Source organism: Epinephelus moara, chromosome 3, assembly GCF_006386435.1.
Source record: "Epinephelus moara isolate mb chromosome 3, YSFRI_EMoa_1.0, whole genome shotgun sequence".
Lineage (NCBI taxonomy): Eukaryota > Metazoa > Chordata > Actinopteri > Perciformes > Serranidae > Epinephelus > Epinephelus moara.
This window is the reverse complement of record NC_065508.1, coordinates 12,167,375-12,194,879: the sequence shown is the minus strand read 5'-3', so window position 1 is coordinate 12,194,879 and position 27,505 is coordinate 12,167,375. Positions and strand designations below refer to the sequence as shown.

General features: G+C 40.7%; 3 protein-coding genes across 3 annotated transcripts; 2 read left to right on the top strand and 1 right to left on the bottom strand.

Annotated features, from left to right (window-relative positions):
* Positions 1 to 2,061: 2,061 nt before the first annotated feature.
* Positions 2,062 to 3,099, top strand: LOC126388013 (claudin-4-like). Its single transcript, XM_050040890.1, has one exon. The coding sequence runs from the start codon at positions 2,116 to 2,118 to the stop codon at positions 2,746 to 2,748; it is 633 nt and encodes a 210-aa protein (XP_049896847.1). The 5' UTR covers positions 2,062 to 2,115; the 3' UTR covers positions 2,749 to 3,099.
* A 1,186-nt stretch (positions 3,100 to 4,285) lies between these two features.
* Positions 4,286 to 7,939, bottom strand: LOC126388015 (claudin-4-like). Its single transcript, XM_050040892.1, has 2 exons — positions 7,317 to 7,939; positions 4,286 to 5,628 (listed from the first exon to the last, which is right to left on the bottom strand). Exons 1-2 carry the CDS (start codon positions 7,802 to 7,804, stop codon positions 4,980 to 4,982), a joined length of 1,137 nt encoding a protein of 378 aa, XP_049896849.1. The 5' UTR covers positions 7,805 to 7,939; the 3' UTR covers positions 4,286 to 4,979.
* Positions 7,940 to 17,658: 9,719 nt separating this feature from the next.
* Positions 17,659 to 26,916, top strand: LOC126388016 (claudin-3-like). The gene is made up of 2 exons (XM_050040894.1): positions 17,659 to 18,460; positions 24,988 to 26,916. The coding sequence occupies exons 1-2, from the start codon at positions 17,980 to 17,982 to the stop codon at positions 25,641 to 25,643; spliced, it is 1,137 nt and encodes a 378-aa protein (XP_049896851.1). The 5' UTR covers positions 17,659 to 17,979; the 3' UTR covers positions 25,644 to 26,916.
* Positions 26,917 to 27,505: the final 589 nt, after the last annotated feature.

Below are 27,505 nucleotides of genomic sequence, written 5' to 3'. Positions count from 1 at the left end.
ATATTCCACAGAGAGTAAATATGAGATGATATTAAAACAGCAGTAATAGTAACAGTAACAATAATTAACTACATCTTATAGCTTATCACACTGGCTCCCAATCAGTAACACAATGTTGATTGGGCCTATAGCCCACTGATTAAAGTACTGCAATATTAATGTATTTGCAATATCATAAACTGGGTGTTCAAGAAAAAAAGTAAAGTTACTGCTAATGTGAACATTTCCTCCTGCTTCACCTTCACATTAAAAGCATTTTGGAGGAGAGACATAGGCTGACTTTTATTGTGAAGTACTCACTGGCCATGCAGTGTGTGTGTCAATGAGTTAGCACTTACTGCTGTCATTCATCAAGAATGCATCTACAAAACAAGACAACAGTCATTTTCGGCATTTGCATAGAGTAACTGAACAAGGAGGAGCAGTGAGCTGTCAGTTGAAGAGCTGCAGGCGACAGGCGGCACACCTCCTATTTAGCGAGGTAACCGTTTCACTGTCCGCAGACTTGTGCCATGTGCAGCATGCTAGAAAAAGGCCAATTACTGTCTGAACTCTGTGACTCTGTGTATTAAAACACATTTACTATTGCCACAGTAACTACAGGTGTTGCAAAATCCACCAGGGCGGAAATCTAGAGTGGCTATGGCTCAGGAGGTAGAGCAGGTTGTCCACTAATTGGAAGATCTGTGGTTCAGTCCCTGGCTTCTCCAGTCTGTATGTTGAAGTATTCTTGAGCAAGACACTGGACCCCAAATTGCTCCCTATGGCTGATATGTCACTGTGTGCGTGTGTTAAAAACTGAGTAGCAGGTGGCACCTTGTGTGGTAGCCTTGATATGAATGTGTGTGTGAATGTGACTCATGTAAAAGGTGCTTTATGTGATCGGATGACTAGAAAGGTGCTATACAAGTGCAGTCCATTTACAGTTAATATATATATATATCTATACATATATATTAAGAGCCTTAAAGTAGAGCTTTTCTCATACATTAAAAAAAAGTGCAGGGGAGGATTCCCCAGACCTACCAGCAGAGGTCCAGGAACGTCCTCAAATCCCAGCAATCCTACTGTGTATCTGACCTGTGTGGGGCTGCTGCGACTGGATTTGCCTCTGGGCAAAGATGAGTGAGGACAGCAAATGTCAAAAGGTTGAAAACAGGCAATTAATTTATTATACACACTGATAAATAATATTAATGTTTGTTTATTGACTGTCCCCTGGTCTCTTGTCATTTTGCAAAAGTGGCCCCTGGGCAAATCAAGTATCCTTGCTGTAGACACTTTGCCTGATTTAGCTGTTGTGATTTTTTTGCTCATCGATAGTTTCCACAAACTGTCAAGTGCAACACGTGGTGCTAGAGCTGACTCAGTGTCTTGTACATTCAGCCTGTACTAGCAGGTGGTTTATTGGTTACTGTGACAACCTCAAGATGAGCACTGCATCACTTTATACTCCCTTTTTTGTATTTATTTTCCTCCTAAACACAGATATGTGGATATGAAACACACATACACTCCGATGAAAATGAGATTTTGTGATCTCAGTGGCACTTAAATAGTTAAACAAGGTTTAATAATATTAAAATATATATATATTTTTAACCGAATTAACATTTCTACTTTTCATACAGGCAGAGCTTTTCAGTCTCTCAACATACTGAGGCCCCTGCTTGGATCCACATCCTATTAATAACCCATTATTGTTTGACATTACTGGTTTGCAAAAGACTTGATATTAATATTTTAAACAAAGTCCATATTGTACAGTATTTTTTCACTCTATTAAGTTAGTTTTTCATGTTTCAGTTTTTACAACATCAGACATTTACTGTAGCAAGCTTTTGAGCGAGCCACACTGTTTAAGCTTGGTTTCTCTCTCAGAGCTCTGCTGGGGCACCACAGGGCCTCTTTGTAGAAGAGAAACACCTCTGAACCCAAAGGCAACATGATGGATGTTTACATCTGAGCAATGAAGCCAAAGCTCACCCAGAGGAGGGGGCTGCTCCGAGGCATCTGTGGATCGTATAAAACTTTGCCTCAGTGGGAGAGCTTTCAGTTGGCAGCCCAGTTTAGAACTGAGACAGCAAGAAAGACAAGGAGCACCACCGAACAGCAATGGCATCTTTAGGGCTGCAGATTCTGGGCGTCGGGCTGGCGGTGCTGGGATGGATTGGAAACATACTGATCTGTATGCTGCCTCTGTGGAAGGTGTCTGCTTTCATTGGGAACAACATCGTGGTGGCTCAGACTATCTGGGAAGGACTGTGGATGACCTGTGTGGTGCAGAGCACTGGCCAGATGCAGTGCAAGGTCTACGACTCCCTGCTGGCCCTGCCTCCGGACCTCCAGGCGGCTCGGGCTATGGTGGTCATCGCCATCCTGTTCTCTCTGTTCGGCCTGCTGCTGTCTGTGGTTGGAGGGAAATGCACCACCTGTGTTGGGGACAAGGTAGCAAAAGCCAGAGTGGCCATGTCCGCAGGTGTTTTCTTCATCCTGAGTGGAGCTCTGTGTCTGGTGACTGTGTCTCTGCCTGCTAATACTATCATAAAGGACTTCTACAACCCCATGGTCCCAGACGCCCAGAGGAGGGAGCTGGGTGCGTGTTTGTACATGGGCTGGGGAGCATCAGGACTACTGCTGATCGGTGGTACTCTCCTCTGCTGTCAGTGCCCGACAGGAGGAGACCGGTATAATGGAGCAAAGTACTCTGCGCCTAAATCCACAACGCCCGGGAAGGAATTTGTCTGAGTAGCTGCATTACATGAGAAGCAGCACCCTTTGAAAAGCACCTGACTTTACATACAGCACAAACCTGTTGCTTATCAATTTCTGATTTGCATTGTGACTAACTTTTGACTAACACATTGTGGCCTTTTGTTTCTGTGACATGCAAGAGACCCTATAAGACATGTGCCATGTTACAATAACGCAACATGAAGTTAAGATTGAAACTTAATTTGTTTGTTTTGTTTTCTGTTATAATTTCGATATTAATTCACTCTCAGACTCTTCTGATGTTTTCATTCATCTTCTTTTGTGCAACATAAGCACTTCAGAAAAAGTCATGTATTCATCGTGTGATTTGTTTTCATTCAGACAATAAACTGAATTTTTGTCAGTGATGTTTTTTTGATATGCCTGATCTGGTGGAACATAAAGTACATTTACTTGAGTATTGTTTTTACATAATCAATTTACGATACTTACCTTAAGAGCTATTATTCTATGCCACATTTCAAGGGGAAATATTGCACTTTTCACCCATTACTTATTTAACTGCTATAGCTTTTTTTTTTTTGTTAAATATTAAGATTTTACACACAAAATTATGTTAAACTTAGATGGCGTGATACATTGTTAGAGATTAAACTATCTCACAGAATCTAAGGATAGAGGGTGTTGTATGCCGTACGGATTTTAAAGCCCCTTGTGGTTTGTGATATTGGGCTATATGAATGAAATTGACTTGACTATATAAAATAGTTTAATTTAGGTCCACCTTGACCAACTTAAACATTAAAATGTTGCTCCCACATTCACATTACAACCCAATATACAACACATGAAGCACACAATCTTTTAATGATTCAGCCACTTTAATAAAGGCTTTTTGGTATTTTCCTTTCCTGTGTATGCTTTTGGCAGTGGTTGTTCTGCAGAATGAGTATCTTTACATTTGATATTTTAATACACTTTGTTGATAATACTTCTGTACTTTTACCGTGAAATAATTATAATTTTAATACAGGACTTTTACTTGTAATTTACTTTTTTGCGGTACTGCTGCTGTTACCAAAGTGAAAGATCGGAACACTTCTTTGGCCTGCTCTCATCCGAGTGGCCAAAATGAAAACAGACCTGAAGTGAAATATTACAGGGACGTATTGTTTTTTCTTGTCAGACTGGTTTAAACTGAAAACCATTAAAGAGGTTCAGGATAGATCAAGCTGACAAGACTTGGCAGATGTGCTCTCACTGGGCAAAGTGTAAATATCCATTCTTTGGAGATATAAAACAGTTCCTTAGCAACATGAATCGGAGCATACACAGCGCACTGTTGTCTCTGGCAGTGACGTCCATTTTACTCAGGACAGAAACCCTAAATTACCATCTTAATACAAGGGCGGAGGATTACACCATGGCAAACATCTCAGGCAGATACAGTAAATTCCCAGGAGTCTACTCCCCCAGATTCCTGAATTCCTTATCACGCTTATTGAGAAGTTCAGTTTCAGTTTTATTACAGTGTTGTTTGCAGGTGCAGAGTGAACAGCAGAGAGGAATGTATGAACAAAGAAGCTTTATTTCTGACGGTTTAAAGATAGTGACTAAAATGCGTGACTAAAAAACACTTTACAACCGGATTCAAGCACATTGTCTAATATCAAAATCTGAATTCATCCAAATTGTTTGGCTTTCACAACTTCTCTAGGCAGCAGTCTAGACAATAACTTATAAATCAGAGAAATTTAATAAAGGATGTACAGTATGTATTCAGGTATAGAGCATCACTCTCTTTATGAAGAAAACAATTCTTGATAGTGGGCATGTTGTCCCGAAAAATAATATTGTTTCAGAGAAATGTTACAGGTTTTCAGCCTTCAGATTCACACTAGGGAAAATATTTATTTGTAACAAAAGAAGGAGAAAAACATTTCTTTGTGAAAAATGATAATTGACAGCATATGTCAACCTTTTGTGGGTACACATTTTATCTGGAAAAAAACAAAACAACTACCAGACAACAACTTTACTGGATTTTGTACCTTTAATGCTCCAAATTGTTGATAGAGTTTGTGAAATATTTCAAAGACTGAGAAGTTTCTTCTTCTTTAATACACCGCTTTCTCGCTCATGTCAGCCTTAGCATCAACATTTTTGAGAAACAGATCCTTCTGTGAAACTTTTCGTGGGAGCCTTTACAAATTTTAATAAAAATCATCGAGACATTTTATTCTGCAGTTCTAGCCCAAAAAAACTCACACATAGTCCACGTTTGAAGATGCGGTTCTTACAGGGGCAAACTTGGCAGGCATGTAGGGTCTTGTGTCATCTTTTGGGGGGCAGTTGTTGCAGAGCAGGCCTCCTCCCAGCAGCAGCAGCCCAGCAGAGCCCCATCCGATATAGAGTGCGGCCCCCAGCTCCCTCCTCTGAGCCGCGACCACCAGGGGGTTATAAAAGTCCCTGATCACCGCGTGAGCTGACCACGACACTGGGATCATGATCAGCAAGGCGGCTATTATGAAGATCACTCCGGACACGATGCAGGCTTTGGCTTTGGCCACTTCGTCCTCCATGCAGTTGGTGCACTTTCCTCCTACTACAGCCATGAGGATACCGAACACCCCGACGATCACAGAGACGACCACCATGGCCCTGGCAGCCTGCAGGTCTTGAGGCAAAGCCAGCATGGAGTCGTACACTTTACACTGCATCTGGCCTGTGCTCTGGACCACGCAGTTCATCCACAAGCCTTCCCAGATCACCTGGGCCGTGACGATGTTCGCCCCAACGAAAGCGGTGACTCTCCACATGGGCATAGCGCAGGTGATGATGGTGCCCAGCCAGCCGATGAAGGCGAGCAGCACACCCATGATCTGGAGGCCCTGAGAAGCCATGATAGCGCCACTGCAGCCAGGACTCAACCTCTACACTGGAATAAGTCGCTCTTACAGAAATGCTCACGTCTTGAAGGTTTTAAGATTGTGAATGCATAAAAACCCAACAGGGGTTATAGCTGCTCTCATATACTCCTCCACTCTCACACCTGCTTGAGGAAGTGTTTGCTGTGCTCTGATGCTGCGAGGTCGCACTGTGAGAAGATAACTGATTCCCATTGTGGTTCAAACTTTCAGGGTGGAGTTTCTGTGCTCCCAGACAAAAGGGGAAAACTGAGATCTGATATCCACAAACCTTGTTCTCTCTCTGTTCATTGTTCCCACACATACAAGCTCTGTTACCTCAAGCAAGACTTTGCGACTGGGAACAATGGCTCCAGATCCCACCTGTGCTCGCACACAAACACATACCAACCCATTCACACAGATCAAGCCTTGAGCAAACACAAACTCTAGACTTCAGAGTTGGGGTCAGCATATTCAACTAAAAACAGATCAGGAAGTGGATGTTTCTAAAACAGGAAAAAGTTGACAAACTTCATAAAAACTAATCTTCATTGGTATTGCAATTAAAATCAGTCACTCAATCTCAGACACACTGTTGTATTAAGGTTTGCATATTTAATTAAGGGACTTGCATCAGATCGGTCAAAATAGATTCCTCGAGGCAGGAAATGTTGTTAACTTTACAAGATCGAAGCAAAGGGATGTGGATATTTCCTGACATAATATGTGCTCTCTTAACAAATGAAAAATTGGTTCTGTGAGTCTATATGAAGCACAAACACCTTTGCCCGTAGGCTCACAGTTTAAACAAAGACCTGTTTCCAACCGCCTTGCCTCTTTTTTTTTTCTGCCACACCTAAACCTGATCTGCAAGAATGTCAGACAATAGATACTTCTCAAACCGTCTGAGGGTGTTTTGTTTGGAAAAAGGGTCCTTGTTTTGATGTAATGCAGGGGTGAAGAGACAATTCTGTGTCACTAAATGTGTCAAAAAGTATATAGAAAACAAAGAATACAATAAAAGTTGCAATTAGAATTTGATGATATGCTGATTTGCTTTGTTTCAAGACCACTGGATGAAACATGTTTAACAGCTGTTGTGTGAATGCGTGTGAAAATAAAAGGCAAGCACAAGTGATCTCTCATTTGTAAACAAAATATTTATTTACAATTTAACTGACACATGATGAATCTCATAGACATGGTTTACAAAAATAACCCACATACAGCATTTCAACTTAGGTTATAGAATATTCATACCACTCAGAAAAGACTTACAAATGACTAATATTCATATCATAAATCATACATACACAAATGACTGTGTTAACATATAAAATTTAATTTCCTCTTTGGGTGTGGTTCCCTTCTTGCTGTTGATTTCATCCAAACACTCTCATGAGGAGTAAAACTCAGGAATACTTTTTGCTCAAGTAACATCCTGAAATATCAACACTCCCAACCCAGCAGCACCAGTGCATCTGTCCCAGTAAACATTGCTTTGTGGAAGATATTTACTGACTGCTAGATCTGTTTCAGACATAGTCTTTCCCAGACGCTGGTGCTGAGGCCTCAGATCGGGCTGCTTTGTACCTTGCAGTGTAGGAGTCTTCATCCTTAGGGGGACAGTGGCAACAGAGCATTCCCCCTCCGATCAGCATCAAGGCAGCCGCCCCCCACCCGATGTAGAGCGCAGCACCCAGCTCTCTCTTCTGGGCGCTGACCATCAGTGGGTTGTAGAAGTTTTGGATGATGGTGTGGGCCGTCCAGCAGACAGGGATGGCTAAGAGGATCCCAGCAATGATGAACATAACTCCAGCTGCAATGCCCACCTTGGACTTGGTCACCTGATCCTCCACACAGTTGGTGCATTGCCCCCCGGCTACGGAGAGCAGGATAGCCATGATGCCCACCACGATGGCGACGATGGTCAGGGCCCGGGCGGCCTGGAGGTCAGGGCTGAGGGCCAGCATGGAGTCATAGACTTTACACTGCATCTGGCCCGTGCTCTGGTGCACGCAGCTCATCCAAATACCTTCCCATGACGTCTGCGAGGTCACGATGTTGCTGCCGATGAAGGCAGTGACCTTCCACATGGGAATGGCGCACACGATGATGGCACCAATCCAGCCCAGGATTCCCAGGGCTGCTCCCAGGATTTGTAGCCCAGCGGACACCATGGTTGACGGCTGATTTGTTCTTTGAGTTGTTCTTGACTTGAAAGCCTCTCTGTAGACTGTAATTCCTCTCTGGCAGTGACGTAAGCCTGTGAGTTGTTTGTTTCGTTCTGTGATGGAGGCAAGTTCTTTGTCAGTCAGGTGAGTTTGCTGAATGGGAGAGGATTCAGAGGAACAGGTACATATGATCTCCTCCCTCTGAGAGAGGAGGGGCCATGGAGGAAAAACAGCTAACCATCATCAGTCCCTGCTCTTCAGCTCCACTCCCCCAAACTCCACAAACCCATAACCTGTTTACCCTCCCCCACCCATTCTGTCTCATTAAGTCTAACAAAAGAAAGCAGGTGAAACTGCTTTACATGTAGCACCACATGCATGATAAAACACACAATTTAACACAATATAGGCATCTTATCAGAGAAAAATTATAGTAACATAACATTTATTTACTTCATCTTCCCTCTGATAATTACCCCTCCCCCATTTTCAGTTTCACCTCATGCAGCAGGAGGGTGGAGTAACATCCTGAGTGAAAGATGACTCAGTCTGTTTTGAATGACGATACCTCTGACGAAAATTTCCGACGGACCAAATTTGGTCTTGTGCTCAGTTATTTTGTTGTATTACACCTTCGCAAAGTATGGCTGACATGCTGCTGGAGTCCAAAAAAATATCTAGAATGTCGTTACTCAACTGTGTCCGTTTTATTGCGTGAAAGATGATTAAAGGTCTAGTGTGGAGGATTTGGTGGCATATTGCGGTGAGGTTGCAGATCTGAAACTTATTCCATGTGCTAATTATGTAGGAGAACTATGGTGCTCAACATTAAAACGCAAATGGCCATAACTAGGCCAGTGTTTGGTTTGTCCGTATTAGGCGACTGTAGAAAAACATGGCAGACTCTGTGGAAAGGGATCCACTCCGTATGAAGATTTAAACGGCTCAATCTAAGTCTAATCCATTAGACTATCTAATCCATTCAAACACAACTAATATGAAAATTAAAACGTTAATACTGAACGTATCAGTGTTCACTGACAATGTATTTCCACCAAAATAGCCAATCTCACAATACAGTATCCACTCCTACAGACAACAGCATTCATTTTTTGTTCCATTATTTTCATTAACACTTAACAAAAATCACGATCTTTCCCAATCACAGCCAAAGTGCATTTGTTGCCTAAATCTAAAACAGGAATCTGTTTGCTAACCTGAAGTGTCAAAGTCCTCCAATTTTTACATTGCTACAACAATGTGATTAAGAAAGCAGGTCAGTAACATAAACAAGTAATTTCTAGGAGACAGGGTTGGACTGGAAGGAAGACTTTAAATTAAAGTAATCATCATTTGTCCGTCTGTGTTGAAACTGTCTATATTTGGGGTCAACCTTTGCTTGGGTTTTGGAGGGAGACATTTTGGTGTCTGTTACAGTTATTTTAGAGTGCTGTTCATCACAGCTTTAGTGTTTATGTTGACAAGTTGCACGGTCTGTTAAATGTGACATAAAGAGCCAATGTTTATGCTCTGGTTTCGCAGCCTCGCTGGAAAATTTTATTATTACTAAGACTGGGGAGGAAATCCTTGTGGGTAGTTTGAGATCCCCTCTATAGTCATAATTCAAAAAAGTTTAGTGGATAGCCCCTTGAGATAAACAATCTCGTTTTCAAGGGGTTCCAAAACAAAACATGTAAAACACTTCATTACAATGGACACAATCACAGCATAAAACATAGGCTACATCTAAAGCTCTCATTTACCAGCCGACCCCCACATCATTCCCATAAGCCTGCAATACCCTCACATACGTAATAAAAGGGACGTATATGCCACAAAACACCTGGAACATCAATATACCACTACTACTACCAATTCGCTCTTTGTGTTCTGTCGGTCATTATTTTGATCCACACATACACAAACTCACTTTCAGATTTGCTCAAAATTGCAATCATGGCAAAGAAAACAGTTTGAAGTTTTGTGAGGCCGTAAACTTCCAGAGGAAGAGGTTGGCACTGTGTGGAACTGAAACTGTGTGTAAAACTGAGAACACTTTCAACTTGTTGCTTCGGCTAACAACATATTATCAATTCTTGGTGACTCTCTTTGTATCATTTAGCAACAATTTTCTTTTCTCTAACATGGTAGGTAGAGGTGTGTGTGTAAAAAGCAGAATCCTTTATGTGCTTCACTGTAGCTGTATTCAGTTTTATAGCAGGCCTTCTGCATTCCTCAGTGCTGTTGTTGACCAGTGTGTACACAGACAGTGAAAAAACCTGACGTACACTTTGTCACATACTTGCAATTAAATCACTTTAATAAGGAAACGCACAACGTGTGAGGCATGTGACCCCTGATATAACGCAGGTCACCAGCGTCATTTCATGACACTCGCTGATGTTAGATAAATAGGCCTACAGAGTTCATGAGGTAGTGATCTGTGCCTTTTAGGTATTCTGTTACTTTAAGAAATAACATTTCTCAAAACAAATAGAATTGAGGTTAAAACTGAAGAGGCCATGTGAAATACAGGCTGAGGTCGGCTCTGAGAGAAGCTCTGTCATTTCCAGTCTGTGTGTGTTCTGTGAATCAGACTGAAGGCCGATTGTAAGTGTGAACATATAAGGTTTTTTTGTTCAGAGGAGATCACAGAGATGTTTATGTGAAATTTGTGTGGGCAGAGTCAGGAAGGGCAACAAAGAGGGGTCAGTTTAAGAGCAAGTGCTATGATATATGACGTATCTGACAGGACTGGATTTTGCAACTTCTAAATATTGTAGCCTGACATGAAAGAAAAAGTTGAACTCTCGTCAGGTCAGCTCCTCTGTCTGCTGTTCACTCCTCTGTCCAAAGGGAGGCAGCAGCGTCTACTTTCAAGATGTCTCTGTCATTTTACTTTGTTTTTGTGGTGTGTCTGTTTGTAAGAGTACACAGAATACAGGAAAAAAAAGTCCCTTGGAGGTTTAACCTGGACAAAGAGGAAGCAGAGGCAAACTGATAACAACATCTTTTCTGATTGTGTCATGCAGTTTGGTGTGAACTCGTACATTTCATTTTTATAATGCCTATTATGCACCAATAAAGTAGTCCACTATGGTGTTGTTTGATCTACTCTGGTGCTTTCTATGCACAAAGAGAAAGAAGAATGCCTGGGTGGTTGTAACAAAGTGGCATCAAAGAGCCTCTGACTGCAGTTTTTAATGTGTCCATAAATCTCTAAGCAGCCATTAAATCCAAGGCTCCCTACCTCTTTCAAAGGACTTATTACTTAGTAACTGAACATCCGCTTATAGTGGTATTGCCACCGACCAGTGACCTAGTAAAATCCCCATCTTTCTTTGAAAAGGGCAGTTTGAAATGAAAGGCTGTGATTGGTTAAGAGATATTTCAAAGATAAATGCAGATATACAAGTGTGATTTTGATAGAGAAAATATTCATTCGACACAGTAAATTTAATCAATATAGAACTAGTAATTCTTTTGCATTCTTTACAGGGTGTAACATGTTTACGAGGTCCTCTCAAGGCAACAGTTTATAAACTAGCTCTGACTCATCTTGCTAAACAGACTGTTTAACAGCCCAGTATAGTTCATACAATCAAAGACAACGTGCTGCAGTTTCTGTGGTCAACATGTTTTCACTTCCATAATGTCAAATATTTCAGCTTGGTCAGTCGCCCTACGCATCAAACTATGACGCTCCAGGTACCCATCTAGCAACAAATCTAGATGTGTTAGTTTCCACTTTTTACATGCAAAGTGTCTTTTTAAAATAAACATCTTCACACAAAAAAGGAGATTTCAGCAACAAAACTGCTTAGGTTTGGATAAAGTATCATGATTTGGGTTAAAATAACTACAGTTGTAACATAACGTAAAGTTCACAAGTATGTGACAAGTGTTACATGACATACAGCATTCCATGTATGTCACCTTCACTTTTGGTTTCACATGGGATACAAACACAGGGTGAAAGTCCAAATTAAATTCAATTACAGCAGCAGCACTTGATAAATGATCGTTGAATCGATAACAAAGCAGACAGCAACAGCTTGTATCATAAATCAGACGTCTTTAATTCCAGTCTCTTAGTTAGTGGTGATTTTTCTTCTATTTTACTCAAATAATGGACGTAGCCTACGTAACGTTACCTATTGTTTTGTGGACTGTTTTGGCGCCTCGAATTTGGAATTTTTGCCGTTGCCTTCTTGTTTTTTGGTGGGAGGTTTCAGAGCCAGAAGTGACCAGATTTGGATGAAAGGGTGGAGCTTTGGAGCAAGGGATGGATGTGACTCATAGACTGTTGTGACACCTCACAGACAGCCTGTCAGTCAGTGGCCCAACCTTAATTATGCATAACTAAACTGTTACTGGGATAGTTCACGATCATTTATCAAGTGCTGCAGTTGTCCTTGACATATACGGCATGCTGTATGTCACGTAACATTTGTTACATACTTGTGAACTTTAAGTTTCATACATCAGACGTCTTTAATTCCGGTCTCTTAGTTAGCATTGATTTTTCATCCATTTTACCCAAATAATAGATGTAGCCTATGTGATGTCGCCCATTTTGGAGCCTCGAGTTTATAATTTTGGCTGTTGCCATCTTGTTTTTTGGAGCCAGAGGTGACCTAATGTAGATGAGAGGGTGGAGCTTTGGAGCAATGGATGGATGTGACTCACAGACTGCAGTGACACCTCGCAGACAGCCTGTCAGTCAGTGGCCCAACCTTAACTATGCAACTAACTGTTACTGGGTGAGTTGTATAACATGTTTATGTCTGCTGTAAAGTTAGGCTTGTTAACATAGGGCTCTACAGCGCCTGCCTCAAGTGGTCATTCAATGAACTGCAGTTTTAAGCACTTCCATGTTGGCTTCACTGACAGCCCTGGAAGTTGCTGCTTGAGTTTACCACCAGGTGACCCTTTTTTTTTTTTTTTTTTTTAACAGTGAAAGACTTTGCATATATGATAAACAACGCACAACATACTTGCAGTTAAACTCATTCCCTATGCATGTTTTAGACTGATAGTAGGTCAGATCCAAATCACATTTCAAACACTCTCCTGAAGCATGACCTGTACATATTTGAAACACTGAAACATAAGACATAAATTCATAAAAAAAAAAAAAAAAACAACACAATAAAACATCTTTATATGTCAACAAGTACTTTAACTTCAGATTGTTGCAGCTCTTCCAGCAGGACAGTATCAGTAGCTTACTTCCTGAACAGGTATTTTTATAACTGTCTGTCTCCCCTCCTTTATTTAGGTTACTAAGGTATAATCAGTGTGCTGGCAGTTGTTGCTGACCCATGCACGTATTGACTGAATTTCGCTTGGCAGCGTACCAAACAGATAAACCTGTTACTCACACAGTGCGCCCTCTGAAATACCCTCTCCACACACCCACTTGGATATGATGATAGATCATTTGTGTGTTTTCTCTGCAACTGGGGAGGAGGAAGAGATCACACTCTCACGAATGGCACACAGAAAAAAACAACAGGGAAATGGATAATCCCTCTGCTAACTGAAACTCATTTATCGACTCATGTGAGAGATAGAGCCGTCCAGTGAAACTCCACCAGCTGCGTACATTTATGTAGAGTTGTTATAGCATTTTGAACTGTTGAATTACTGAACATGCATGGGGCTAGAACCTGTACAGCTTTTAAAATCAAAAACAGATGATTTAAGTAAGTTAAATATGGACATAATTCAAAGCTGATTCATATATTCATGTAAATAGTATATCTGGATTATCCCTCTGGCTGTTTCATATATATATTCTTTTTTAATTCACTGCAATGATACTTGTGACATTGCTTCTGTTGTAATTTTAAGGATTGACTGATTTGTTTGAGTGCCTTTTTATGTACATTTTAAAATCCTAAAGCTCTATTAATTAGTGTTTTCTTTAATATCAATCAGTCAATTCATCACTTTATTTGTTACATGAGTTCATTAGATATGATTTCAATAAAATGTAATAGTTGTCCGTTCTGTCAATTTGTAGTAGTAGTAGTAAATGAATGTTCATGTTTAGGATAAAGCAGCAGTCAGTATCCTTGTGGCTTGAGGGTAGAAGCTCTTCCTGAGTCTCTCAGTGCTGGCCTTGTGTAACTGGTATCTGTTTCCTTAGTATCGAAGGGGGTTCTGAGAATTTCCTCATGCATCTCAGATAAAACAGTCTCTTCCTTGTTTTTCTCACCACTGAGTCAGTATGCAACATCCAGTTCAGGCCCTCTGATGAAGCTATCCACCCTCTTCACCCATTGATAGTAAGGGGGGTGTTGTTCCATTGCTGCTTCTCCCCAAAGTCCACTATCACCTCCTTAGTTTTGCTGATGTTTAAGAGTAGGTTGTTGTCCTGACACCAGCAGGTCAGGTCCTCTACTTTTTCCAGGTAGGCCTTTTTGTTGTTATCTGTGATCAGGCCCACTGCAGCTATGAGGTCAGCAAACTTGATGGTGTTGGAGTCTGAAGAGGCTACACAGTCGTGTGTGTGCAGGGAGTATAGCAGGGGACTCGAAACACAGCCCTGGGGTCCTCCTGTGTTAAGGATGAGGGTGGAAGAGGTGTGTCCGCCCACTCTGACCACTTGGGTTCTGCCTTTCAGGAAGCAAGGATCCTCATGCACAGTGAGTTGTTTAATCCCAGCTTCTTGAGCTCTGTGACCAGCCTTGAGGGAACAGTGGTGTTAAACTCTGAACTGTAGTCAATGAACAGCAATCTCACATAGCTCCCTTTCTTTTCCAGATGAGATAGGCTGTTGTGGAGGATGATGTGAAAGGTATCACTTGCAACTCTGAAGATCTAGTCAGCTCTTTTAGCTGATTGTTTTGGTTTTACAGGCAGTAAATGCTCTTTCTTAAGTTCGACTCCTTTTATCAATTGCCAGCAGCAGCTATTTCAAGTAATAAAGCTTTAATAAACCTACTGCACACTACCTGCTCAGCCCCAAACAGCAGTGAGACACAGTTAGCTGCTACCGGGTGAATATAATGGAGCATTTAGCAGCTAAAGATTAAGATATTTAAAGAGGTTGAAACTCCAGCAACACCTGTAGTATATAGAACATCTTTATTGCAAGACCAATGCATTTCGGCTTATGGCCTTTATCAGGGTCCTGATAAGCCGAAACACGTTGGTCTTGCAATAAAGTTGCTCTATATACTTAAAGTGCTGCTGGAGTTTCAACTTCTCTAAACTTCTTTCCCTTCAAGTAGGTGAAGTTGTGCCAGAAACCCCGACCCTGTTTCAAAGAGCCAGATATTTCCTTTAGGAGATGGTGGAGAACAAAACAGAGCTAAAAGAAGAGTGACTTTTAGACCTGCATTTGTCTTGGAGTCCAAATGAATGCTACTTTTGCTGTGTGTATAAAAAAAAATGGAGTGTCTGGAGTGTCACACTGCAGCTACGCAGCTATGTACCCATCCTTACGACGCATTATTATGGATCCTGCTGTGTACTGTGATTGTCAACTTTGTCATGTCGACTTGTCAAGGTCAGAAGCGGTTAGGACCAGGGCAAAGACGTCATGGTTAGGGCTAGAACTAGCCAGTGTTGAGTATTCTCTGAGATTTAAGTGGTAAATTTGCCAGAAAAAACTCACACGTGTACAGCCAGAAAGTCAGGTGATGCAAGATAAAGAGCGACACAGTTCACAGAGGGAGCCAGATGTGGTGGGTGAGTGAGTTAAATAAGGGACTATCATGCAGAAGACAAGGTCCTGTATGAGTCAATATTGCCTTCTTTTTTGACTTAGATAGTTTATTATTTTCAGTTTTTAGATGTATAAAGCTGCTGAATGCACATTGTGTACATAAATCTTAGCAGCATAGCTGAATAGACACGTTCTTGTTAACATCATATTTCAATGTTGCTAGGGCACCCAGGAATATACACCTGGGCGTAAATAGCCACATTGGCTATTCCACCCCAGTTGCCAAAAGCATTGTTGGCTACGGACAGCTTGGTGCAATTAGAATCTGTCATAAAAAATTTAAAAAAACGTTACTTCAACAATTGTGTCTATGACTCTATCACTTTTGCACAAGACACATCTTGCTGGAGTACACACTGTAGTAGTGCTGTTGAGCAGCATCAAAGATTTCTTGTTTAAGCATGCAAACAAAGAACTTGATTGTACTGACGGTCAGATATGATTTGAATTGTTGGCAGATTGTTCGTTTCCTTCCTAAACACCAAGATAATCTCAATAAATTGCCTTTTATTAGGCTTTATCTTATCGTGGTTACTATAGCAGACATGTTTGACTAATATTGAAGTGTGATAATGTGTACACGTATACTGTACAAGATAAAAGTGTGTCAGAGTGTGGTATTGATAATGAACAGCAAATGTACCTCGCTCAGTCTGCCTCGTAGAAAAATATTGCGCTCAGTCTGCTCCACGGGATAATAGTCCAACATGCCAACCAACCAAAACACTTTTCCTTTTCTGCATTTCTTATATATTTTTTTATTTTAAAAGATTTGCTGTTTGTTTGTTTTAAGCTTTTTGTTCTTGTGGATACTGGCTGCTCAAAGATAACCTCATGTCTTGTGACTTTTCCAATAATTAATCAACTGCCTGTTGTTGTGTATCCAAAGCCTTATTCCTCTGTGCTGTATAAATCCAAAGTCTGTTTCTACATAATAATAACTATTGCACTTGGTGACTTATTCTATCATTACAAGGAACAGGGGCATTGTAGCTTTTTGGGGTCAATCCCACATACTCTGCCATGCTGCTAGAATACTTACTAATACACTAAATGTGTATTAATCCACCACTGAAAATAGTCCCCAACAAATGCACTTTGTACACAGATTTGAGTAATGTTTGCTAGAGGCTACAGTGCCCAGCTGTTTGAAGAAATTATTTCGTCTTTTTTTAAATAATCTATAAGTGACCTTTTCTAAATATTTACATCTTCAGTATGTACAAATGGGCTTCCTGTGTTTCACAAACAGAAAAGAGAGGTTAAAAGGTACTGAAAGCTCAGCTAACGCTTTGTTGGTTCTGGTCTTTTCATTGGACTCATGTTTCAGTTTTTTAAGTGTTTATCACACTGTTATTGCTTCAAAGTTCATGTATACTTTAGTTTGTATCATAAATGCTCCCAAACATGAAAAGATAATTTGCTTCATTTGAAAACAGCAGGTTCACAGAAGCCGTAGTCCCATATCTATAAAATATATTCATAGCATTTCTAGTTTGACATTAACTCAAATTTTACTGTATGATTACCCATAGACTGTGTGACCCAGTAGAGATGGTAGGTGTAATAAAAACTGATATAAAAACCGTCACATCATGTTTTTGTCGAGGCTATATAAACATTATAGCATTAAATCAAAACTGAAAAAAAAATAAATAAATAAAAACAGAACAGAAAACAGACTGAGAAAGCCTGATGAAATATGAGGTGAAGTTCTCTTTTTCTCTTCCTCAGTCTCACTCAAACACAATCCCACTCTATGCAAACATACACACACTCATACATACACACATCTAATACATTGTATATCCGTTACAGTCTCATGTGGTCACCTATCAACCACATAACAAGCTCTTTCTGGCCACTTATTACCTACTGACAGCAGTAAAGCAGACACACCCAGAGCTACCATGGGCAAAAGGTTAAACCATAAAACTACTCTTCATTTGAAAAAGCACACAAACGAGCACCAACACACCCAGGTGGTAAACGAGGCCAATGCCCAGGACTTGCCTGATTGGCTTGGTTTGACGAGTGATGTCACCTCGCAGGAGGGCCTGACCACTTAGTAATAAAACGATACACAGATAAGGGTCATCGACTGCTTAAGAGCAGCAGAACACTGGAAAACAACGTCTGAGCGGACACGTACACACGGCAGAGAGGAGGAAACACACTGACAAGTCGACACTTCTGGAATCAGCAGCAGGTGTGGGAGCTACAGTTTGAGGAGGAGGCGTACTTGGGGGAAAGAGGAGCTGGCAAAGAGGAGGCTTAAGGGCAAAATCCAGAAGGCCATTAGACTTTTGCTGGACAGTAAAAGGGGGAAAGGGAAGGAAAGAGCACAGTGCAAGAGAGAATTCAATAAAAGGGAACCAAGAGGAGTGGAAAGACAAACAAAGGAACTTTTGGGGCGAAGAGTGGACGCCTGCCTGAGTGCACGATGGTGTCTTTGGGACTTGAACTTGTCGGCGTCATTCTGTCAGTGCTCGGCTTGCTGCTGAGTGTGACCAGCTGTGCCTTGCCAATGTGGAGGGTCTCCGCTTTCATTGGCTCCAACATCATCACAGCTCAGGTGTACTGGGAGGGCCTGTGGATGAACTGTGTGTTCCAGAGCACGGGGCAGATGCAGTGTAAGGTCTACGACTCCATGTTGGCTTTACCTCAGGACCTACAGGCCGCCAGGGCGCTCACCGTTGTCTCCATCATCGTGGCGGTGGTGGCTCTCCTCATCTCTACAGTAGGAGCAAAGTGCACCAACTGCATTGAGGAAGAAGGGGTTAAAGCCAAGGTGATGATTGCCTCGGGTGCCTTGTTCATCACAGCAGCTCTGACCCAGCTGGTGCCCGTCTCCTGGTCAGCACACACCATCGTGTATGAGTTCTACAGCCCAATCATCCCCTTGGCTCAGAAGATGGAAATCGGTGCAGCGCTGTATCTGGGCTGGGCTGCTGCAGCTCTTCTGCTGATTGGAGGATCCATCCTCTGTTGCAGTTGCCCACCACAGGATGAGAAACCACTGAGGTACAGCGTGCACCCCCAGAGCCGTGTAGCATACTCCACCACAGCGAGGTCGAACGCCCCAAGCTCCTACAACAGAAGGGACTACGTGTGAGGGAAGAGGACAGGACCGAGGGGGGAGTAGGAGGAGTTGTGAACTCTATTTCCACTTGGATCCTGCTTATTTGTGCATTGTCAAGAAATGTGTACAAAAGTGTAGCTACATAATGATTAAACTGGTTTTTAGTGGAGCCAGTTGTTCACTAGAAAATGGTAAAAGAGCCAAACCACTTTGTGGATATTTACGACCATAAATAAGTGTAAATATGGAGGCTGGGTTTTATATATTTTTGAGGTTTAAAAGCTCTTTACAGATGTTTGATAGTATTGTTTACAGTTACCATTGGTCTAAAGCCAGTCTAACAAGATGTGACCGAATATGGTAAGAGAAGTTTGAAAATTTGGTCTGTGTGGTCAGTTCAACGAGGAGACTTCATCTCATATATATTTATTATTTGTGCTCGTAGCATTTATGTTGTGAATGTTCCTTCTTGTACTGATCAGTGTGTACGTGTATATATATAAAGCAAACAGAGACACTGTTGTGTCTCTAGGGGGGTATTAGCTTTCCTGCTATTATTACAAAATACACACATAGTCACGGACGTTGAACATTGTACAGTCAACCAAAGTGGAGCTCAAAGCAAGGTCAACATGGCGGAGTGGACTGTAAAGACAGGTTATGTAAAATGAACATTTGGTTGGGTGATATGTGTGTGATTTTCTGTCTCTATCACACTTCACATGCAGCGCATTATGAGGCTGTGTTTCTACAAAGGTTGATGCCTTTATATAACATGACTTTTGTTGTTTAAACATTTAATGTACTTGCAATAATGAGAGTTTACTATATGAATGCAAATGTATTGTTTTGAGATCGACTGAAATGATTAAAATAACTTAAATAATAAAGTAATAAAGATTTTCACTGTGAAACATTATGTGGGCCGAATTTATCCTGGTTCAGTTTAAAAATTATTAAGGTCATTGCATGTTTAAATATTAAATATGATGAGGTTTTGCTTCTACATACTGTTGAAATAAAAGTGGTGACTCAAATCAACACAAATTACGATTAACAACAAGATGAAGACAACTTGAGCACATTTTAAAAAGAAAAGAAGTTATTTCATTCGTGTTTGTTTTTACCTTCGTTTTGTTTTTTATCTTTGACAAAACCAGCATTAAAAAAAAAGATGTTGGCAATGTGAGTGATGTCAGAGTTAGGTGTGACAGATATCTTCTTTCAGGCTCTGATGATATGTTGAGGGCAGTCCCTTCTGTTGGTGTCTGACTCAGTATCTGAACCACATACCAACTCTTTCCTCATTTGAATAGTCAAATTATCCCTCTGTCTTCTGGCAGGTGCAGAGCAGCCTATTTGTTTTGCACCAGGAGCATTACTACACATGACCTATTTCTGCTCCTCTGAACAAACCTCTTTAAGTTTTCAAAACTCCTCTGTGAATATAAACGACCACACCAATGAACACCTTGTGGTGGAAGAAGTACTTTTACTTAAGTAAAAACAGCAATACTGTATGTATATACAATATACTCTGTTAGAAGTAAAATAAGAAAAGGTCCTACATTCAAATTTCTTTTAAAAATACAAAAGTATTAGAATTAAAATTAAGCTACCAAAAGCAAAAGTACTCATTATGAAAAAAAATATTTTATTTTATTTTATTTTATTTTATATTATATTATATTATATTATTTTATATTATATTTTATTTTACCTTTATTCAACAAGGAAGAAGACCTGGCAAAGGTAGCAGCCAATCAAACGTAGTTCTTGATGAATGTATTTGCACATCCCTTCAATGTTGCAGCTTGTAAAAATGGGACTATTTGTTAATTTCTTTATATACTGCTGGGTAGCTTGTAAATTGGTGACATCATGATTTAAACACATATAGGCGTGTCTTAGTTTTAGCTTTCATTCTTCCACAGTGATAACAACTTACATGGTTTTATATGGAAAAGATATCTTTACTAATTGACAAGAACAGACACATGTGGCTCTTGTTTTAGCTACGCAAGCAGCTGGTCAACACCGGTCGGTCGGTGTACTGATACAGGTAGCCTAAAGGTTATCGCTGTTATCTTGGTGGTGATGCGTCAACCGGTGTTGTTACATAAACACGATGAAAGGACAAACAGAGCCTCCCTGTTGTTGAGCCTTAGGGTTTGTTTTTATGTGTTGTTGCTGTGAGAAGTATTTTGGGCTCCATACTCATAACGTAAAGGACATTTGCGAGGACAATTTTCTGTCACATGTAAATGTGTGTTTGACTAAAACATTGGATTAGCCTGTTATTCAAACCTATAAGCAAAGAGCAGTTGTAGCCCCTTGAGATTTGGAGATGAGTGACGTTTCTGAAAAGATAAAAGTTGCCCTGTTGTGTACTCCTCTTGATAATGACATGATAATGACAAATTATATTAGTGACACTTGGCTGTATTTTGTAGTAATCCCAACATATTCAGAGGATAGTGTAAATTGGCACTAAATATTTGGAAAATTAATTGGTACACTCTAAATCAGGGGCATAAACACAGATAGTGTGGTTGCACTAGGGCTTGTTGAGTGGGGGGGGGGGGCTGTACAGAGTTGGGAGAAGAGCTCAAAAATCTGTGATCAAAGAAGAACTGAAATTAAATCAAAAGTTGTGCCATTTGCTTTTTATGCCCTCGAAAATTGCAAATTCATCTACTTCATGTTTTTGTTTTTTTTGCTAGATAGTCAGTGGCAATCTATGAATATATGTTTACCCAACATAAACTATATATAAAAAACTATTCAATTAAATTAATAATTTCTTATTTCCTTTGGTATTTTTGTCTTATACAGATATGCAAACACAGTTACTGGGTAATGTGTGTGTTGATGCAACGTAAAGTGTCTATTTGATCATGTAACAAGATGAGACAATAAATATATATATATTAGCATGTTTAGATGCAAAATTTGACACTAGGGCACGTCATATTAGCGTGCACTGGAGCCGGTTGAAATTCATACACATTTTTTAAATGCTTGAAGATCCAATCATCATTAAATCACATGCTATGCAGGAGAGACAATAACAACAAACAGAAAGGTCAAAGTTGTCATGCTGACATTTACGGTGTGCTGACTGATTCACTGTGTCAACTCATGCATCAAGTAACATGCAAGCAAACATTCCACTTTAAAAGCTGTCAATAGCTGCCGATGGTAGCCTTTGAGTGGCACAATGAATTCAGTTTTCTTAGTCTATAGCTGCTAAATGTTAACTAGTAACGATGAAAAAGCAGCAAAACATATTTTATTTTTATAGTTATAGTTGACTAATGTATGTAAACTTGCATCCATAGGAACAGTGGTCACAGTCGAGCAAGAGTGACGACTCTCTCTTGACCCATTAACAGACTGCAGTGTTTCATGCTCCACCTTTTAGCGTCAGATCAGCGTGCTGGGTACCTCAACAGATGGGTGACAAATAAGCGGGATGTGTTGGAATGTTTTTCTGAAGCTTCAACCCATTTTCATCCCTACTGTCTAAAGCCCTATTCGGGCAGGATTAGTTTAATGTGGAGAGGTGGGGTACAGTAATTATTACCAGAGATTTTAGTCCCGTCCGAACGCGCCATGTCTGTAATCATTACGGGTAATGTCAGTAAAAATTACGACGACTTTTACCTTCTGTAAAACGGTCCGGAGAAAATACCTCGGGTTATATTAATCCCGTGTGAACGCGATCCTCTGTAAAATGTATGTAAATATTTCGTCATGTCCTGTTTACAACCATTTTCCCACGTTTACAACTAGTTTTCCGTGTTTTTTCGATGATGGAGGCGCTTGAAGAAGCATTTGGTGTTGTCGGCAGTCGTGATAGTAGACATTCTTCTAATGATCGCATAGCTCTACGTGGGAGACCAATCAAAAAGGTCGAGAAGAAAGCACTTTTCAGAGCCACAAGACTTCTGGTTGTGTTAGGTAGGCCTAATATAAATCCATATTGCTAATTGTTGTGTACACACAATCCTGATCATGGGCAATATTTCATATTTTTGTTAATCATTAATTATTATTATCCTTCAGCTGATGCTTTATTCCCTGCTCCACCAACATGTAGCACGCACATGCCGACAGGGAGGTGACGCCAGGATGCAAACCGAGTTACCACTCCCATCTCTGGTAGAATTATGGAGATTTCTTGTCCCGTGCAAATCGGACATTTATATTACAGACATCCTGTGGTAAACTGACATTAGTCCACATCCCTATGTAAAACTAATCCCGTCCGAATAGTACTTAATACTGCCGCTTTATCAGGGGACATACACATTAAAATATGACGTGCTAGTTAGCCTCCTGTGTCAGTTTTGCACATTGTGGGATGGCAACTTACACTTATTACATGTACTGTGTCTTTTCAAAATACAGTTCTGTTTTTACAGGAAATGTACAGTTTCTGCTGGTTACATGCATACAGTATTTTTCAAAATAAATTACAACATAGGTAAAACATCTCATTTTTATGTTTATTTCCTTATGTTTAGGCAACAAAAGCAGGTGGTTAGGTTGAGAGAAAAACATCATGGTTTGGCTCAAAATAAGTATTGTTGTTTCTAACATCATGCAGCATCATGTGACATAGTCATGTGACATACCTCCCTACCACACATACTAACACATTACTTTGTTATCAAAATAACTCAGTCGGCTTTAGTATTACATTGGAAATGAACAGCAGGAACTTGTTTGACTCGTCCACCTCCACTCCCGCCTGCCTTAGGGACTTTCTCGCTCTTTACACTAAGGTAGCCGCCGGCCAGTGCGTTTTCATACCGCGCAAAAGGTGCCTCTGTGTTTCTGTATCTGACACAGAGATCACTAACAAAGTGGCACTATTTGACAAATTAGTTTGTTGCCTGCTGTGGATTTTGTCCCTCTTACACTGTAAAGTAAATAAACAGCAGGAATAATTACAACATACAAATACTGTTTCAATGCTCATTAGTGTACCTGACTGCTGTTTCCAGGCAGACTTTAAAAATTGTGAAGCTATCCTTTAATTCCAGTTGCTGGCTGCATCATCTAAAGAGTCCCTGAACGTGCAAAAATGTGCAGTTTGTCTACAGGCAAGCTTGCAATTGAACATCAATGCAGAATAACAATAACACATTAATAAAGAATTAATATTTACTTTGGTTTACATGGAGCTTTGTACAAGAATATTCCTATTTTCCCTACAACTAGTACAGAATTACATAGATCATTGTAGGAAAATTTGAGGCAATAGTTAAAAAAATATGCATCTGTTTTATGAAGAAGGTTGTTTCACCTACATTTAACCTATTTACAGTAACTTATAAGGTGTCTCTGAAAGTGTAACTGTACTTTTCTCATTCCTTTTCCTTTTTTTGGAACAAAAAAAAAATACAAATCCTAATTTTCTGTAAAAATTAAAATTTTCTGGATTGTTTGACCAGTCTTCAACAAGGGTTAAAATACTGCTGCAAGCAACAGTATACATTTCTAATTTTAAACTCAACCACATGTGTCTCCAGGAAATGTTTGGTCAGTGTAAAGAGTCCAACCGATACTGAGAAGATCACGCTGTCTGTATGCTAAAGGTGTCTGAGAACCAGCCTATTATGTTTTCTCTCTGCTCATATTTGCTCTGGGTGCAGTTATTCCGGTTTCCAGACGAGCTTTTGGGATTGTTTTCCCAACACCGAATCCTAACTGTTTAAGAAACCCACACAACTGGAACCAGGAAGCAACACAAGATCAATAGTATCAGAGCCTACTTGTAGCCTGAGTGTGTGTTTGCACCATTGTGTGTGTGTTTATGTTTCCATGCTTACACACAACAAGGTGCCCAAGTAGCCAGAGGCTGGAGCTACCTCTCAGTTCCCCACTGTGGTTAACTACTGCAAAGATGTAAGTCAGTATTTATGTTAAAGGAACTATAGTTGCTGATTTTAAGCCATTTTATCCAGAACTTCTCTTCCTTTTTCTCAAGAGAGCAGCCATCGCACCAGCAACCAACCCCCACCACCTACAGCCACACCCTCTGAACATCACATCCTCCCTCACCCACCCTGCCTCCAGTTCCCCTCCTCCACTAACTGTGAACAGGTGGTGCTTTTTTTTTAGGTGAAGACAGCCTCCTGTTGACATCATCACCAGGGGACTCCTCCTTACTCCCCTGAGGTATAAAGGATCAGATGTTTCCGTGGCAGCATCTCATAGCGACATCACACCCTCTTCCAGGTGCTCACACTTTTCAAGGACGGCTGAACAGCAGAGGCAGGTGTTCATTGTGATCTGATAGTTTTGCTGGAAAATCCGTGGACTCACCATTTAAGTTTTGTTCGGTCATCAGACAAAGAGTCAACATGTCGATGGGTATGGAGATCGTGGGCATTGCCCTTGGAGTCATTGGTTTTATCATTGCAATAGTGACATGCGCCCTGCCAATGTGGAGGGTGTCGGCTTTCGTTGGAGCCAACATCATCACAGCTCAGACCATCTGGGAGGGTTTATGGATGAACTGTGTCACCCAGAGCACGGGCCAGATGCAATGCAAGGTCTACGACTCGCTGCTGGCTTTGCCTCAGGAGCTACAGGCCTCCAGAGCCATGATGATCATCGCCATCATACTCGGAGTGCTGGGGGTTATGATCTCCATTGTCGGCGCCAAGTGCACCAACTGCATCGATGAGGAGGCAGCCAAAGCCAAAGTGATGATCATCGCTGGAATCTTCTTCCTCCTCGGCGGCCTTTTGGTTCTCATTCCTGTGTCTTGGACGGCCAGTGTCGTCATCAGGGATTTCTACAACCCCATCCTGACCTCCGCACAGAGGAGGGAGCTGGGAGCGGCTCTCTACATCGGCTGGGCAGGAGCTGCCCTGCTTCTGATTGGTGGGGCGATGCTGTGCAGCAGCTGCCCGCCAAAAGAGAAGCAGTACAAGCCGCCCCGGATGGCCTACTCTGCCCCACGCAGCACCAGTGCAGGTGCAGGATACGACAGGAAAGACTATGTTTGAACAGAAGTCTCCGACAGAGTGATTTGGAATGTAGGATGAAATGAAAATGTTTGTTGCACATTTGTGTTTCTGTGTGTCTGTGTTGTATTTTGCTGTCTGAAACCACAGGGTGAATCCCACAAAAAGACTCCGAGATGAAGATGTTCGTACAAATATTGATCTTTCTGCTTTGCTTTTAGCCGGCATGTTCATTTGCATTATCATAATGTCTTTGCTCTGCTATAATCCAGCAGGTGTGTCTTGTTAAAAAAGGCTCCTATTTTCATTATATGAACATTAGAGCCTGTTTTCCTGTAAAACATAACTTTATTGTTTGAAATGCTAAGGACATGTTCTATTTATACCCAAACTATGTCTATGGCATTATGTGAATCTGAAAACACCTGCTTCTTTTGTGTCGCTCTACCATTAGCTGTTGGCGTGCTGGTGTCGTGTTTCACTGAAACTTTCAGAGAAAATACTGTGTGTCACTGACAATGACAAGGAAAAGCCAGCTCTCATTTTACATGGATTTGGTTGTGTGATTGTTCCGTGTGTGTGTGTGTGTGTGTGTGTGTGTGTGTGTGTGTGTGTGTGTGTGTGTGTGTGTGTGTGTGTGTTTTGCATGTAATATTTGCTTAGGAGAGTTTCTGCTGAGACTGAAACTAAAGATGGCTCCATGATACGGCCCCAGGAAACAACTCTATCTTCTTCCTCACAGTTTAACTGTTTGAGGACATATAAAAGACTGTTTCGGTTGCCACCCACACCATATGTGTGAGCTTATTTTATATTTATGTAATAAAGTGTATTTGTAATGTATTCTAACACCATATATTCAACTTTATGTGAGTGTTTTAAATAGATTTATATTGTGTTTTTTAGTTTTTGGATCTTAGATTTGTATCTTATATCTATCATAAGCAACAGCATGTATGGTCCTCTGTATATCAAACAGTCAAAGGACATTTTCAGTGTGTGTGTGTGTGTGTGTGTGTTTGTGAGAGAGAGAGAGAGAGACAGCCTGAGGGAACATGACTACAACTGTTGTAGGATGTTTGTTTCCATATCAGCAGGATGTGTTTTGTGTGTACAAATGAAACATTTTATAAATTTATCTTCACCTCCTTTTAATAAGATTTTGTGTTTGAGATGTAACAAATTTTATTTTTACTGTGTCGTTCAAACATTGTTAAAAGAGATGATTTCTGACATGCAATGCTTTGTTAAATGTTTTACAGCAATGCTTGAATTTATTATGTGCTGAAGATTTCAATAAAAGTCATATAAAGAATGATGTGCTGGATTGTTATTCTTCATTTTTGCACAAGAAAGATGGTTTAACACTTTTGTAGAGCACTATGAGAATAAAGCAGGCACACCACAAAGTGTGGTGCCTCCAAAACAAACAAGGTTCCATCCAAATCAAATAGTTCAAAAAGCTGAAAGTCAGGTTGGGCTTTGGGAGTTGGGTTTCTTTGTTTAGCTAGTGTTACATCTGAGTTAAATTCATCTCCCTGTTTAGGCAGAGCTAAATAACGCTGAGGTGTGGCAGGTACCGTTAGGCTGCCACATACCTGTCAAAGATGTTTGCCTGTTGTATATTAACACTAACAGGCTTTAACACTAAGACAGACTTTGCCAACGATTGTCCCAACACTTTTGACACAAGGTTACAAGATCCAAGAGCATAGATTTCCTTTTTAACACTAAAACATTTAACAAATGCTTTGGAAAATATAATAATGTTTGATGCTCAGATATCGTTGAGCATCAGACTCTTCCTTCCCTTTTCTGCATCCGTTCATGGTGTGAATGGAGGGCAAGTCAAGGCAGCTTTACATATATAGCACATTTCACACACCAGGGCAATTCAAAGTGCT

Bases quoted from the DNA above. Each gene is read 5' to 3' on its own strand.
- LOC126388013 (XM_050040890.1), top strand. From the start codon at position 2,116: ATGGCATCTTTAGGGCTGCAGATTCTGGGCGTCGGGCTGGCGGTGCTG.
- LOC126388015 (XM_050040892.1), bottom strand. From the start codon at position 7,804: ATGGTGTCCGCTGGGCTACAAATCCTGGGAGCAGCCCTGGGAATCCTG. The intron at 5,629-7,316 runs GCTCTACATCGG...TCCTGGCTGCAG, and splicing joins AAGAGAGAGCTGGGTGCTGC to TGGCGCTATCATGGCTTCTC.
- LOC126388016 (XM_050040894.1), top strand. From the start codon at position 17,980: ATGGTGTCTTTGGGACTTGAACTTGTCGGCGTCATTCTGTCAGTGCTC. The intron at 18,461-24,987 runs GTGCAGCGCTGT...TCAGACAAAGAG, and splicing joins GGCTCAGAAGATGGAAATCG to TCAACATGTCGATGGGTATG.